Genomic DNA, 14,624 nt, shown 5'->3' with positions numbered 1-14,624 from the left:
CACGCCTTCTCCAGACAACATATGGCGCCCATCCTTCATATCCTCTACCGGTCCTCTTACCGTTGGGGATTCTGTGATGAAGAATGATATGACTGCTGCGGTGGTGGCCAGGAACCTTCTCACTCCCAGAGATAACAGACTACTTTCCAAACGGTCTGATGAGTTGGCTGTTAAGGATTCTCTGGCTCTTAGTGTTCAGTGTGCAGCTTCTGTGTCTAATATGGCCCAACGCCTATTTGCTAGAACCCGCCAAGTTGAATCATTGGCTACTGAAGTGATAAGTCTCAAACAGGAGATTAGAGGGCTCAAGGATGAGAATAAACAGTTGCACAGGCTCGCGCATGACTATGCTACAAACATGAAGAGGAAACTTGACCAGATGCATGAATCTGATGGTCAGGCTTTACTTGATCATAAAAGGTTTGTGGGTTTGTTCCAAAGGCATTTATTGCCTTCGTCTTCTGGGGCTGTACCGCATAATGAAGCTCCAAATGATCAACCTCCAATGCCTCCTCCTTCTGGGGTTCTTTCCAGTACTGAGGCTCCGGATAACCACCCTCCGGTGCTTTCTCTTTCTGGGGCTCTACCGACTGCTGAGACTTCCCCTAAGCAACCTTTGTGAAGGCTCCCTCTTGTTTGTTTATTTTGATTCATGTATATGTACATATTTGTAACTTATCGGGAATATCAATAAACAAGATTTGCTTCACTTCAATGTATTGTGTTAAATACACCAAAGCCTTCTTCACTAAGTTCTTTGAATTTTTCCTTTTGTTGAAGCTTGTATGTTGAAACTTTGTGAGTGAAGCATGTAGGTTGAGGTAGTGCTCCCTTAATTTCCCGAGTGAGGAAAACTTCTCGTTTGGAGACTTGAAAAATCCAAGTCACTAAGTGGTCGTGAGACTTCCGAGTATCAAGGTGTAGTAGCATATGGTAGGAGTCCCCTAAGTCTCTGATCGAGGGAGTTGACGAATGAGGCATTTCCTTTCTAAGTGGTAGCCCAAAACTCCTTCTTCATATATATTTGTTATGAAAGTTGTTAGGCCCAAAGAAGAGGAGGCCTAGGCAATTTTTTTTTTTTTTTTTTTTGAATTTTCAAATTTCCGGATTTTTGAATTTTCGAATTTCCGAAAAAATAAAAATTAAAAATAATATATATATATATATTTAAAAGCTTTGTTGGTGAAACTTTGGTGTTGAAGCTTTGTAGGTGAAGCTTTGAGGTTGAAGCTTTGTTGGGCATCATGAATTGATTTTGCTTTACACTATCTTGATGAAGAGTGTGTGAAGCTTTTATATGTTTTGGTATTGAAATTTTGTATTGTAGGTGAAGCTTTGGGGTTGAAGCTTGATAGGTGAAGCTTTGGTGTTGAAGCTTTATAGGTGAAGCTTTGGTGTTGCTTGGTGTTGAAGCTTTATAGGTGAAGCTTTGGTGTTGAAGCTTTATAGGTGAAGCTTTGGTGTTGAAGGGTTGAAGCTTTATAGGTGAAGCTTTTGTTGGCACCATAAATTGATTTTGCTTCACACTATCTTGATGAAGATAGTGCAAAGCTTTTGAGATTGATATTTGTCCTCCATTGATGAAGCTTTTGTTGGCACCATAAATTGATTTTGCTTCACACTATCTTGATGAAGATAGTGCAAAGCTTTTGAGATTGATATTTGTCCTCCATTGATGAAGCTTTTGTTGGCACCATAAATTGATTTTGCTTCACACTATCTTGATGAAGATAGTGCGAAGCTTTTGAGGATTGTAGTTGTGTTCCATTGATGAAGCTTTGTTGAATTTCCCAATTTCCAATTTCCTCTTTTTTTGTTTTTGTTTTTTTTGGGAAAACTAGAAATTTGAAAATGTGGGAGAGACAACGTATACAAATTTTTCTTCCATACTGTTAAGCGAGAGATTGTGATGCAAGCCACATCTTGTAGTAGTCGAAGGTTTGGATGAACCATATAAATTGAATTTGCTTCGAACAGTCTTGATCAAGAGCGTTTGAAGCTTTCTATGAGTTGTAGTGTTTGCATTGTTACAGAGGAGAAATGTCTGAAGCAGATGCAAGAGGGCTGAAGAGCTTGATCTTCGTATACCATGCACTGAAGCCATTGTTGGCTTGCAATAAGACTTTGTTGGTGACTATAGCTCTTGTTAGGCATAAGTGCTCCCCTAGTTGAGTTGTAAAGCTTAATGGTTTTTGATTATTTATGAATGCTAGGAGTTCACATGTACAAGTTGTACCACTCGTCTTCTGGTTAGTGGAATGAATGGTGGGTTGCTTTCATCACTTGGTTGGTGGTACGAATGTGAATTCCTTAATCACCTTTCATCACATTTCATCACCTGGTTGGTGGCATGAAGGAAAGTACGCGTTGTACATTTCATCACCTGGTTGGTGGCATGAAGATGAGTTCCTTCTTCACCTGATTGGTGATAAGGGTGGCAAGTTTCCAAATAATATTAGAGTACGGGTTGTACATTTCATCACCTAGTTGGTGGTACGAAGGTGAGTTCCTTCATCACCTAGTTGGTGAGAATAAGGGCAAGGTGTCGAGGCACATTGTGGCAAATGTCGAATGACACAAAGTGTGTTGAACCTTTTCGAAGCACAGTTGGCTTATGTATGGATGTGTTGGAATGTATGATGTTTATGCATGAATGTGTTGGAATGTATGATGTTTATGTATGAATGTATTGGAATGTATGATGTTTATGTATGAATGTGTTGGAATGTATGATGTTTATGTATGAATGTGTTGGAATGTATGATGTAGATCCTTTGTATAGTCTTGTTGACACATACTTAGATTTTGTTTTGTATTGGAAACATTTGCGTTGAAGCTTCAACACTTGAGTGTTTCATTGCTCAGAATGGAAAAGAGTTTATGGCCGAGTTGGCTAAATCACCTCTTTATTGAATTCATACCAAATGGTATTTGTTACATAGGATGCCGAACGGCTGTAGGTTAACACTTGTACAATATGAGTCTATTTGTAATAGTACTTCAAGTGGTCAGCATTCCATGGATGGCCAACGGTCTTGCCGTCGGAGTTTCTGAGCTTGTAGGAGCCAGGGCGGCTGATGCCGACGACCTCGAACGGTCCGTCCCAATTAGGACTGAGTGTTCCTTCACTCGGGACCCTATCACAGAGTAATCTTTTCTTCAGTACCCAGTCTCCCACTTTGAAAGAGCAAGGTTTGACCCTTGAGTCGTAGTAGTGGGAAATGCACTGCTTGTAGGCGACATTCCTCAGGTGAGCCTGATTTCTGTGTTCCTCGACTAGATCCAGGTTGAGGGTGAGTTGTTTGTCGTTCTCACTCTGCATGTAATTTTGGATTCGGTATGTTGCTTGCTCAAGCTCAACCGGGACAACTGCTTCTGTACCAAAAACAAGTGAGAATGGAGTTTCTCTTGTGGAAGTCCGATATGAAGTGCGGTATGACCAAAGAACTTGGGGTACGAATTCTGGCCAACAACCTTTAGCTTTGTCCAAGCTAGTTTTCAGAGTGCGCTTGATTATTTTGTTAACGGCCTCGACTTGTCCATTAGACTGGGGATGGGCTGGAGAGGCAAAACATAAGTTGATGTTGAACTTAGAGCAGAACATTTTGAACTTCTTGTTGTCGAACTGCTGCCCATTGTCCGTGACTATCGCATTGGGAATGCCGAATCTACAGAGGATGTTCTTCCATACGAAGTCTTCTATTTTTCCCTCAGTAATGGTTGCCAAGGGTTCTACTTCAGCCTACTTTGTGAAGTAGTCAACTGCAACGATTGCATAGCGGACCTTGCCCTTTCCTGCAGGCATTGGGCCGATCAAATCAAGTTCCCATTGGGCGAAGGGCCAAGGGCTGATCATAGGAGTGAGCGGCTCAGGAGGGGAGTGAGGGATAGTTGCGTAGCGTTGACACTTATCACATGAGCGAGATATTCTGATGGCATCTTGGTGGAGTGTTGGCCAATAGTATCCTTGGCGAAAAGTCTTGTGTGCTAGGGATCGAGACCCAGCATGTTCTCCGCAGACTTTTCATGTATTTTCCGAAGGACAATTTCCGCCTCCGCAGGTGTAAGGCATCTTAGGTAGGGCAGGGTAAAACCGCGCTTGTAGAGTTGGTCATTAATGATCAGGTAGCGAGCAGACTTGTATCGAATCTGCTTAGCTTGGACTTTGTCATTTGGGAGGGTGCCATGGGCAAGGAATTTATAAATTGGGGTGATCCAACTATCTCCTTGTTGTAAATTGCACACTTCCGCGACCATGGTGCTTGGTGCTGCCAACAATTCGACATGAATTTTTCTCCCAATCTTGTTTTCCACTGCCGAGGCGAGGTGGGCCAAAGCGTCTGCATGACTGTTTGCCGCTCGAGGAACTTGGGTGATCTGGTAGTGGAAGTGCTTGAGCAAAAGTCGTGTTTGCGCAAGATATGCTGCCATGGAGCTATCCTTAGCATCAAAGTTGTTCGTGACTTGGTTGACCACTAATTGGGAGTCACTGAAGATATCAATTTGTTTAACTCCAAGATGTTTGGCCAAACGTAAGCCTGCTAGAAGGGCTTCGTATTCGGCCTCGTTGTTCGATGCCTTGAATTTGAAACGAAGATCGTATTCTATCGCCACTTTGTCAGGGGTAGTGAGGACTAATCCTGCTCCGCAGCCCTGTTGGTTGGATGAGCCATCAACATACAGACTCCATGCTGGGGTTGTTGATTCTATCTTCTGAGCTTCCGATGGTAATGAAGCTATTGCTTCAGGTGTAGAAGCAATGTCAACAGGATATGTGAAGTCGGCGATGAAATCTGCTACTGCTTGACCCTTTTCGGCTGGTTTTGGTTGGTAGGAGATGTCAAACTCACCCAATGCTATCACCCATTTGATCATTCGCCCAGACGTGTCAGGATTCAGGAGTATCTGTCGAAGAGGGTGATTGGTAAGCACGATGATGGCGTGTGCTTGGAAATAAGGGCGAAGTTTTCGAGCACACATAACCAATGCTAGAGCTAATTTCTCAATGTTGGAGTATCGTGTCTCCGCATCTTGTAGGGCCTTGCTAGCATAGTAGACGGGCCATTCGACACCACTGTCATTTCGAATAAGAACAGAACTGACTGCTGAAGCCGAAACTGATAGATAGATAATGAGAGTGTCACCAACTTCTGGTTTGGAGAGCAGAAGGGCTTTACTCATGTACTCTTTGAGGTTCCTGAATGCCTTGGCACATTCCTCCGTCCATGTAATGTACTTCTTATTTCCCTTGAGTGCTTTGAAGAAAGGAGCACATCTGTCTGTGGCCTTAGAGATGAATCTGGTTAAGGCTGCCACCTTGCCAGTAAGGCTTTGGATGTCTTTTGAAGTTACTGGCTCTTTCATGTCGAGGATTATTTTGATCTTTTCGGGGTTAGCTTCAATGCCTCGTTGGCTAATCATGAAGCCTAAGAATTTGCCAGAGCCCACGCCGAAGGCACATTTATTGGGGTTCAACCTCATTCAATACCTCTTTAGAATGGTGAAAGTTTCAGATAGGTTGGTGATGTGTTGGTCAGCATGTTTGCTCTTGACTAACATATCATCAACGTAAACTTCCATGCTCTTCCCAATCTGTTCGGCGAACATTGAATTGACCAGTCTCTGATAAGTTGCTCCTGCATTCTTTAGACCGAAGGGCATGACTTTGTAGCAATATAGTCCCCTGTCAGTAGTGAATGCTGTGTGTTCTTGGTCTGAGGGGTTCATGAGAATTTGGTTGTATCCTGAATAAGCGTCCATGAAGCTCAAGAGCTCACACCCTGCCGTAGAGTCTATAAGTCTATCAATGAGAGGAAGGGGGAAACTATCCTTCGGGCATCCTTTGTTTAGGTCGGTGTAGTCGACACACATTCTCCACAAGACCTTTTGAAGCAGGAGACTTTCCTTGGTCGGATTTTTCTTAACAAGGACAACATTTGCTACCCATGTTGGGTAATTGACTTCACGGACGAAGCCTATGTCCTTGAGTTTTTCAACTTCTGCTTTCATCGCCTCGTATCGTTCAACATCATAAGATCTTCACTTCTGTTTTACTGGTTTGGTCTTGGGATCAATACTCAAGTGGTGACAGATGATATCGGGAGAGATGCCCGGCATATATTTATATGACCAAGCGAAGACCTCGGTGTTCTCTTGCAAAAAGGAGATCAGCGACAACCGAATGGGTGGTGACAAAGTGGTGCCAATCTTCACCATGCGATCTGGATGGTCTTTGGAGATAGAGACATTCTCTAACTCTTCAGCGTGTTGTGCTTGCTGGGTGAATGAGTTATCTCGAGGGTCGTCGGGTTGACTGTTGCCATCATGAAGATCCGAGTTGGCTTCATCTGGACTGGTCTTTACTACCTGGTTATGTATAGAGAGGGTCTCCTTAGGGACAGGCAGGTGTTGTTGCTTAACTGAAGTGTTGTAACATGATCGAGCACTAAGTTGATCTCCCCTGATGTATCCATTGCCGAAAGGGGTTGGAAACTTCATCAACAACATATGTGTGGATACCATGGCCTTGAGATCATTGATGCCTGTGCGCCCAAAGATGACATTGTATGCCGTCGGGCAATTGACCACTAGGAAGTTAGTGGTAATAATAGCTGTGTAGGGGCCTGTACCAATGGTGAAGGGTAAGTGTCTACTCCCTAAAGGTTGCACGATATCGCCAGAGAAGCTTATTAGAGGAGAAATCGAGCTATCGAGCAAGTGTTCAGCTACATTAAGTGCCTTGAAAGCTTCAGCAAACATGATATTGACTGAAGCACCTGTGTCTATCAGGATTCGTTTCACATCAAAATTTGCTATGTGAGCCTCCACGATCAGCGGGTCGTTGTGAGGGTAGATGATACCTCTTTCTTCCTCAGGGTAGAAACATATTGGATCCCAGTTAGGCTTTTGATACTTGCCTCCCCTGATGTCTTCCACGTGAAACACTTGATGGCCAGGTCTCAAAGTTCGTTCACTGTTTTTCATGGCCCTATTGGAAGATTCAGACATAGGTGTGCCGCCGCTTATAGAATATATCACATTCACCTGGCGTTGGTTACGGTTATCCCTTGGAGGGTGAAGGAGGAACTGATCAATTTTTCCTTCACGTGCCAAAGCTTCAATATGATCACGGAGGATGACGCACTCCTCGCCATCATGGCCATTATACTCGTGGTAGCAGCAAAACATGCCCGTGTTTTTCGTGGACTTGTAATCTGGCTGTCTTGGCTTTGGCTTTGGTATCAGATGAGCTATACTGGGGTAGATGGCCGCGCATGTAACGTTCAAAGGTGTGTATGTCTCATACCTCGGGGTAGGGCCTGTCTTGACACGTGATTGGCTCACTGCATTGACTGCCTGGGGACGGGCGTTATTGTGACGATATCCTGAGTTATCGCGATAGTGCCCCTTATTCTTTTTATTAAAATGAGATTGGTGAGGATGGAAATCTTTCCTTTTGCCCTGGGATTGATATGTCTGCTGACTTGGCGAAGCATTAAATGAGGCAGGGGGTGTGCTGCTACCGTTTGGAAGGTTGAGGTCTTCTCATTCGGTTGGATCTGGCCTCCACTCCCTACTTGCTGATAAGGGGTAACTGTAGGGGGTTTCCCTTGATATGTCCTTGCCTCGGCGGAGGCATGGTTGTAAGCTTGTGCCATCACCTCAGAGTAAGTCTTCCAAGTGTTGGCATTGATCATGTACTTGAAGAAACAGTCACGTAAGCCTGCCGTGAAGGCCTTGAGGGCGGTCTTGTCATCTGCCTCAGCGCAACGAGAATACTCATGGCTGAAGCGGCCAGCATACTTTCGTAATGACTCGTTCGGCTTCTGGCGAATAGTGTACAAGTCATCTGCGGAATGCAAGCGATCGGTCTGGAAGATGTGTTGAGAGACAAACAACTTCCTCAACTCTTCAAATGAGTCTACTGTCTCAGGTGGAAGACGGAAATACCAGTTTAAAGCTCCGCCAGAGAGGATGGAGGGGAAGAGAAGGCACCGTTCTTCATCGGTGTGTCTCCGGTATACCATGGTGGACTCAAAGAGGTTAAGGTGTTCAATCGGGTCTTCCCTTCCAGTATAGAGTTGTAAGTCAAGCTTCTGCTTTGTCTTCGCTTGGAGGGGGGTGTTGAGGATCCTTCTTGTGAGGGGGCCAGGCCTGGGTTAGTTCCAGTCAGGTATCTCGGCTTGACGTTCAGCCTTCAACTTGTTTACTTCCTCCAGGAGCTGTAAGACAAGGGGGTCCTGAGTGGAGTCGTGCATCACCGAAGTTTTCTTCCGTAAGTCCCTATCGCCTCTTGGAAGTAGGAAAATTTGATCAAGATAACATGATTTTTCCTTGGACTCGTCACACTGACTCCTAGAGTGAGTATGTCGGAACATTTCCGAGTCCCCTGTACCTTCATGTTCTTCTAGGACTTGTTGCCCATTCCCTAGATTAACTGCTGGCCTGGGTTGTGGGAGAGGACTGAGTCTTTCAGAAACTCTTGGGTCATTGATCTTCGAGCTTATGTGGATGGGATTCTCCCGACGTTGCTTTAGGAAGTCTCGACAATCGCGATAGACGGCTTTTGATCCTTCCACTCCTTCTGTGAGGAGGTGCTTTCCTCTACTCCTTCTGCTTCGGGTTGAAGCAGCTGGGTTGAGAGAAGTCTCATGTTGATTATCACATTGATGTGTAGCTCGATCCCTATCAGGGATGTCCGTGTTGGATATCGGTGACCCTCCGTGTTGGGGGGCATTCAGATGATTGTTGACCTCAGCAGGGGCGACGAGCTTGTGTGCTTGAGCATGCCTAGCCTCGTGAAGCATCTCGAAAAGTTTTTCATACTGCTCCTGGAGGACCTCGTTCCTTATCACTATCTTGTTGTTCTGAGCTTCTAACTCATCGACTTTAGCTTGAAGAGTAACTCTATTTCCTTCCTGCTTTCGTTGCTTCATACTAGGTCCAATAGGGGTGTCATTTTGTGTGCTATGGCTTCTTTCGCTCCCCATGTTGGAGAGAGATGTTTGGCCAAAAGAAAGTGTACGAGTGGTGGAAACCAGCTTGACAAAGCTGAAGAGAGTGGGAATAAGTGTCGATTTCCCACAGACGGCGCCAAATGTTGATGCACAAAATCAGCGAGGACTTTGGTACAACAGAAAGTGTCAGTTTGTGACCTTCGCTTGGTTGCTTCGATCACTAGTGAAGATAAGTACGTAAATGAATAGGGACAGGGAAGCAAACACAAGATGTACGTGGTTCACCCAGATCGGCTACGTCCACGGAGTAGAGGAGTTCTCATTAATTGTGAAGGGTTTACACAAATACATAGGTTCAAGCTCTCATTTTGTGAGTTCTAGTGAATAGTTTAGTACAAAATGACATTAGAGATTATTGTGGGAGAATAATCCCTATTTATAGAAGAGAGTTTCTAGTTTTGTTCTAACATTGACACGTGTCGTGTTGTGATTGGTTTCTGATGTTGACACGTGTCGAGCTGTGATTGGCTTCTGATGTCGACACGTGTCGCACTGTGATTGGCCTCCTGGTTGAAGGGAAGCTCTTCTGGGTCCTTGACGGTATAACGTTGACCGGTGCTCAGTAGTTTCGGGATTGGTCAAGTATGGTACAAACAATATATATATATATATATATATATATTTTCGAAAATTTGAAAATTCAAAAACTCAAAAATTCAAAAAAAAAAAAAAAAATTGCTTAGACCTCATCTTCTTTGGACCTAACAACTTTCATAACAAATATATATGAAGGTGGAGTTTTGGGCTACCACTTAGAAAGGAAAATGGTGAAGTTTTGTTACTTTGGAAACTTGGCTACTAGCAAGACACCTCCTTCGTCAACTCCCTCGACCGGAGACTTGGGGGACTCCTACCATATGTTACTGCACCTTGATACTCGAAAGTCTCACGACCACTCAGTGACTTGGATTTTTTAAAGTCTCCAACCAAGAGGTTTTTCTCACTCGGGAAATTAAGGGAGCACTACCTCAACCTAAATGCTTCACTCACAAAACTTCAACATACAAGCTTCAACAAAAGGAAAAATTCAAAGAACTTAGTGAAGAAGGCCTTGGTGTATTTAATACAATACGTTGAAATGAAGCAAAGCTTGTTTATTGATATCTCAGATAAGTTACAAATATGTACATATACATGAATCAAAATAAACAAACAAGAGGGAGCCTTCACAAAGGTTGCTCAGGAGAAGTCTCAGCAATAGGCAGAGCCCCAGAAAGAGGAGGCACCGGAGGGTGATTGGTCAGAGCCTCAGTACTAGGCAGAACCCCAGAAGGAGGAGGCACCGAATATTGATCATTTGGACCTTCATTACGTGGTACAGCCCCAGAAGACGAAGGTAATAAATGTCTTTGGAACAAACCCACAAACCTCTGATAATCAAGTAAAATCTGACCATCAAATTCCTGCAGCTGGTCGAGCTTCCTCTTCATGTTTATAGCATAGTCATGTGCGAGCCTGTGCAACTGTTTATTCTCACGCTTGAGCCCTCTGATCTCCTGTATGAAACTTATCACTTCAGCCGCCAATGATTCAACTTGGCGAGTTTGAGCAAATAGACGTTGAGCCTTATTAGACACAGAACCTGCACACTGAACACTGAGAGCCAGAGAATCCTTAACAGCCAACTCATCAGACCGTTTGGAAAGTAGTCTGTTATCTTTGGGAGTGAGAAGGTTCTTGGCCATCACCGCAGCGGTCATATCATTGTTTATCATAGAGTCCCTAACGGTAAGAGGACCAGTAGGGGATAAGAAGGATGGGCACCATATGTTGTCTTGAGAAAGCATGGCTGCCTCTTCACCAAAGTTCAAGTCAAAACGACGGTCAGATGGGTCAGACATTCTTAGAAATGATGAAAGAGAAATGAGGTGCAATAAATCTCTGAAGTAAGGGGAAAATTCCGACAAGCAATAACTCTTTGAATGTACTTCTTGCACACAATTGGTGCCCTTATAAAAGAAAGGGTAACAGGGCTGTTGGTTCAAAAATCGAAGAGGCACCATTCTCCGGATTCCGAAGAGGCACCACTTTCCATATGCAACATCAGCTCCTCGGGTACCACATATAACTTTGCCAAAGATCTCTGACAAAGTTTAGACACATAAATTTTGAAGGTCCAGTTACCCTACTATTACCCATAAGGGCAAGGGAATAGCACCACTGCTTGATAACTAAAAAGTCACAATGTGTGTCAACCTCTGTGTTCCGTGGCAAGGTAAACTGGCAAAAATGCCCAACCTTTACTCACATTCGAGAAAACACTCCCAGCAAGATTGCTTGCTCAATAATCGAAGAGGCACCGCTCTCTAAATCTCGAGAGCCAGACTCCCAACAGGATTATGTGCTAAAAAATCGAAGAGGCACTGCTCTCCGAATCTCGAGAGCCAGACTCCTAACAGGATTACTTTCTCAAAAATCAAAGAGACATTATTCTCCGAATCTCAAGAGTCAGACTCCCAACATGATTGCTTTCTCAAAAATTGAAGAGGCACCATTCTCTGAATCTCGAGAGCCAGATCCCCGACAACATTGCTTGTTCGAAAACCGAAGAAGCACCGCTCTTCGAACTTCGAGAGCCAGATTTCCTTGGATAAAGCTTGTCTGCAATCTTCACACACAACATCAGCTTTCCAGATACCACAGACCACTTTTTCAAAGTGCTCTGAAAAAGTTAAAACACGTGAAGCTTGCAGCTCCCACTACATTGCTATGACCAAGAAGGGTAAAGGAATAACACTACTACTTGTTGTTAGGGAGACTCCTATATATGTCGACCTCCATCCTCCACAGCCAGACAGACCTGCAAATAAAAAAAAATGCTCAACTTTTCTTCACATCTGAGAGGGCACTCTCAGCAGAGTCTTTCGAAATACTCAGCTTCTTTTCCCCCCGATAATACCTCTGCAAACAAGCCACACTAGAGCAAGAGTATCTCATATCATCAGGGTTAAAAGCAAGAGTATCCCATATCATGTTTTTTCCCTGTCTTTTCCTTTGGCCTTATTCTTACCTACACGACAAGGAGAAAGGAAGCAATCAGTCAGCACTTGGAATTAAGCTTCTAGTTAAGAACTGACTACCTGGAACCCCTTGCCTGATTACTTACTTGGCATTGCTCTCAAGTACTCATCTTCAACATCTTATGCTTCCAGAGAAGATACCACATCTGCCTGAGGAACATATAGGACAAGCGAGAATGATACAAAGGAAGCATGTGGAGACAAGCGTAACATAACACGTGTCGATACATCCACTACTTTGTCAACAGCAAAAGTATCCCATATCATCACGGTCGAACGTACTTTAGATTTAATGGACTTGTATTGACCCTCAAATTCTTGAGTCGGCCTTATACTCTGGAGGAAACCAGAAAACCCTCCAGCCCAGTTCAAGAATAAGCCTGTGGAAAGTTACTTCTTCAAACACAAAAGTATCTCATATCATCTCTTCTCCATTTTCTTCTCCTTATCCTTGTTGCTGTTTACGACACAAGGAGAAGAAGAACAATCAATCGGAAGCCGAAGTCGAACCTCTAATCCAGCTTGCTTGCTTGGAAGTCTGATTGCTTACCTTGTTACCTCATTCGGCAAATCTCCTAGCTCGGCGACTTGGGGGACTCCTACTATACGGTTTGTATTGCACTTGACCAAGCTCGAAACTACAAGTAAGCTTCAAGTGAAATTGATACATTACCTTGTGCATCTTCATCAGTTAAAGATACCACCCCTGGATGAAGGAAAAGTACTTCCAGAGAAGATGCCACATTTACATATGAGACAGATAAGGTAAGTGAAAATGATACCACACTTCAGTACTTAGAAGTTTTGTGATTACTCAATGGCTTGGATCTTGCAAGTCCCCAACCGAGGAGCTTTCCTCACTCGGGAACTTAGGGGAGCACTGTTAGTACCATACTTGACCAATCCCGAAACTACTGAGCACCGGTCAACGTTATACCGTCAAGGACCTAGAAATGTAATTAAAAAAAAAAACTTCCCACTTCCACATTCTCTATCACTCTCTTCATCTCTCATTCTATTTTAAAAGGGGTGTGATATCCACCCCCATTTTACTTCTCACACACCTTTTTAAATTTCGGCCGTCGGATCGGATGAAGTGAAGAAGATCAATGGATAGAAATTATCAAGGGGTGTGTGAGAAATAAAATGGGATGTGTGGATAGCATAGCTCTTTTAAAAAAAAAAAAAAAATTCTCATATACTTTATGTGTGCTCATATACTAGTTAAATAAATAAAATAGACAGAAATTAGGCAAAACCCAGTCGAGGCGTGCCAAGCCCAAAGGAAAACATTTAACCAAAAATACAACTTTCGCTATCGACCAACTAGCGTTGGGACATTTACTTGGTTTATACTACAGCATTCTTCCTGCTTGTTGGATGATGAATCTGCTTCAACTGGATTCCTAGTCCTTTGTAGGCAAAAACCACGGTTTTAAGGGTGGGGCATTGTTGCTGCAGTTTCACTACTCAGCGTCATAACCACAGACGACATTGTAGCCCTATCTTCTGCACGCTCTTGAACGCATAAAAGGCCGATTTGCATGCACCTCAATACCTCAGAGTGGGAATACGATGAGTCTATAATTTCCAACCCCTTTCCTACATTCCATAGCTTCGAAGTCTGCAAAAGTTCCCAATCATTTCTCTTTAAGTAGTGAATTTAGTGATAATCATGGAACGAATGAAATGCAATGACTATCTGGAGGATAATATTCTTTGTTCAGACTTGTATATGTCGCTGGACAGATGCTTATATTGTCAGGCCCGAGCAAGGAGTCAGCCTGATGAACAGTCGATCGAGATTCTCCCCCTGACAACATAAAAATTGTCTGCTTGAAGACTGTTTAGAAAGAGGACGAAAGTTGAAATTCTCAAGATTTGCCTTTTAACTTGCATTTCCTAGGAGGTTTAGTTCATTGTTTGAGCAATAAAATCCCTTGTTCTTTTTACCACTAATAATCTCCAACACTAGAACACCAAAACTAAACAAATCAGACTTGATTGAGAAGAGGCCGTCCATTGCATATTTAGGGGCCATATAGCTCACTGCATATAACCATTTACAAAGTGAAATTAGTATAATTGGGTAGCTTTATGTATGTGTGCATGGTATTGTTACTCATTATGTTCCCACCACTCTTTTGGTCAATAGCGAGCTAGAAATTTTTTACTGAGTGGGCTAGTTTAAAATTTTAAATCTTTTTTAAATAAAGAAACTTGATACCCTATTTCTCATAGTATCAACTAGCTTAAAAAAAATTCACAAGGTAAGCCAAAAACGTGTTAAAATTAAACAAATCCAAATTTGTACATGTACAAGAAGCGATGAGAAAAATAATGTAAGAAAAAGAGATGGTTTGCAAATTGTATTATATAATTTTATATAGTTAAACCTAGAGAATTCGAATTAGCGACTAAATATTTGGCGGGCTACATTCGAAAATCAATCAAAATTACATGTAAAATTTTATTTTTCACCACAAGCTACCTGGGCTACAGCCCAGGGCAGCCCTTAACTTGGCTCCGCCATTGCTTCTGGTATTGGCTTCTGTCTGATCGTTACAAAACATTCAAGCCATTCCAA

The 14,624-nt window shown here is 43.1% G+C and overlaps 1 protein-coding gene across 1 annotated transcript; it reads right to left on the bottom strand.

Annotated features, from left to right (window-relative positions):
- Positions 1 to 13,472: 13,472 nt before the first annotated feature.
- LOC126590329 (receptor-like serine/threonine-protein kinase SD1-8) lies at positions 13,473 to 14,078 on the bottom strand. The gene is made up of 2 exons (XM_050255811.1): positions 13,935 to 14,078; positions 13,473 to 13,661 (listed from the first exon to the last, which is right to left on the bottom strand). The coding sequence occupies exons 1-2, from the start codon at positions 14,076 to 14,078 to the stop codon at positions 13,473 to 13,475; spliced, it is 333 nt and encodes a 110-aa protein (XP_050111768.1).
- Between the last annotated feature and the right edge of the window lie 546 nt (positions 14,079 to 14,624).

The sequence above is a fragment of the Malus sylvestris genome, chromosome 11, assembly GCF_916048215.2.
Source record: "Malus sylvestris chromosome 11, drMalSylv7.2, whole genome shotgun sequence".
NCBI classification, from domain to species: domain Eukaryota; kingdom Viridiplantae; phylum Streptophyta; class Magnoliopsida; order Rosales; family Rosaceae; genus Malus; species Malus sylvestris.
Note: the sequence above shows the minus strand (reverse complement) of the source record. Positions and strands in the feature narration are given on the sequence as shown.

What these genes read in the sequence shown, in the direction of transcription:
- LOC126590329 (XM_050255811.1), bottom strand. Translation starts at nt 14,078, where the DNA reads ATGGCCCCTAAATATGCAATGGACGGCCTCTTCTCAATCAAGTCTGAT. An exon ending in AACTAAACCTCCTAGGAAAT is followed by an intron (nt 13,662 to 13,934) that starts GCAAGTTAAAAG and finishes GAACTTTTGCAG; the next exon opens with ACTTCGAAGCTATGGAATGT.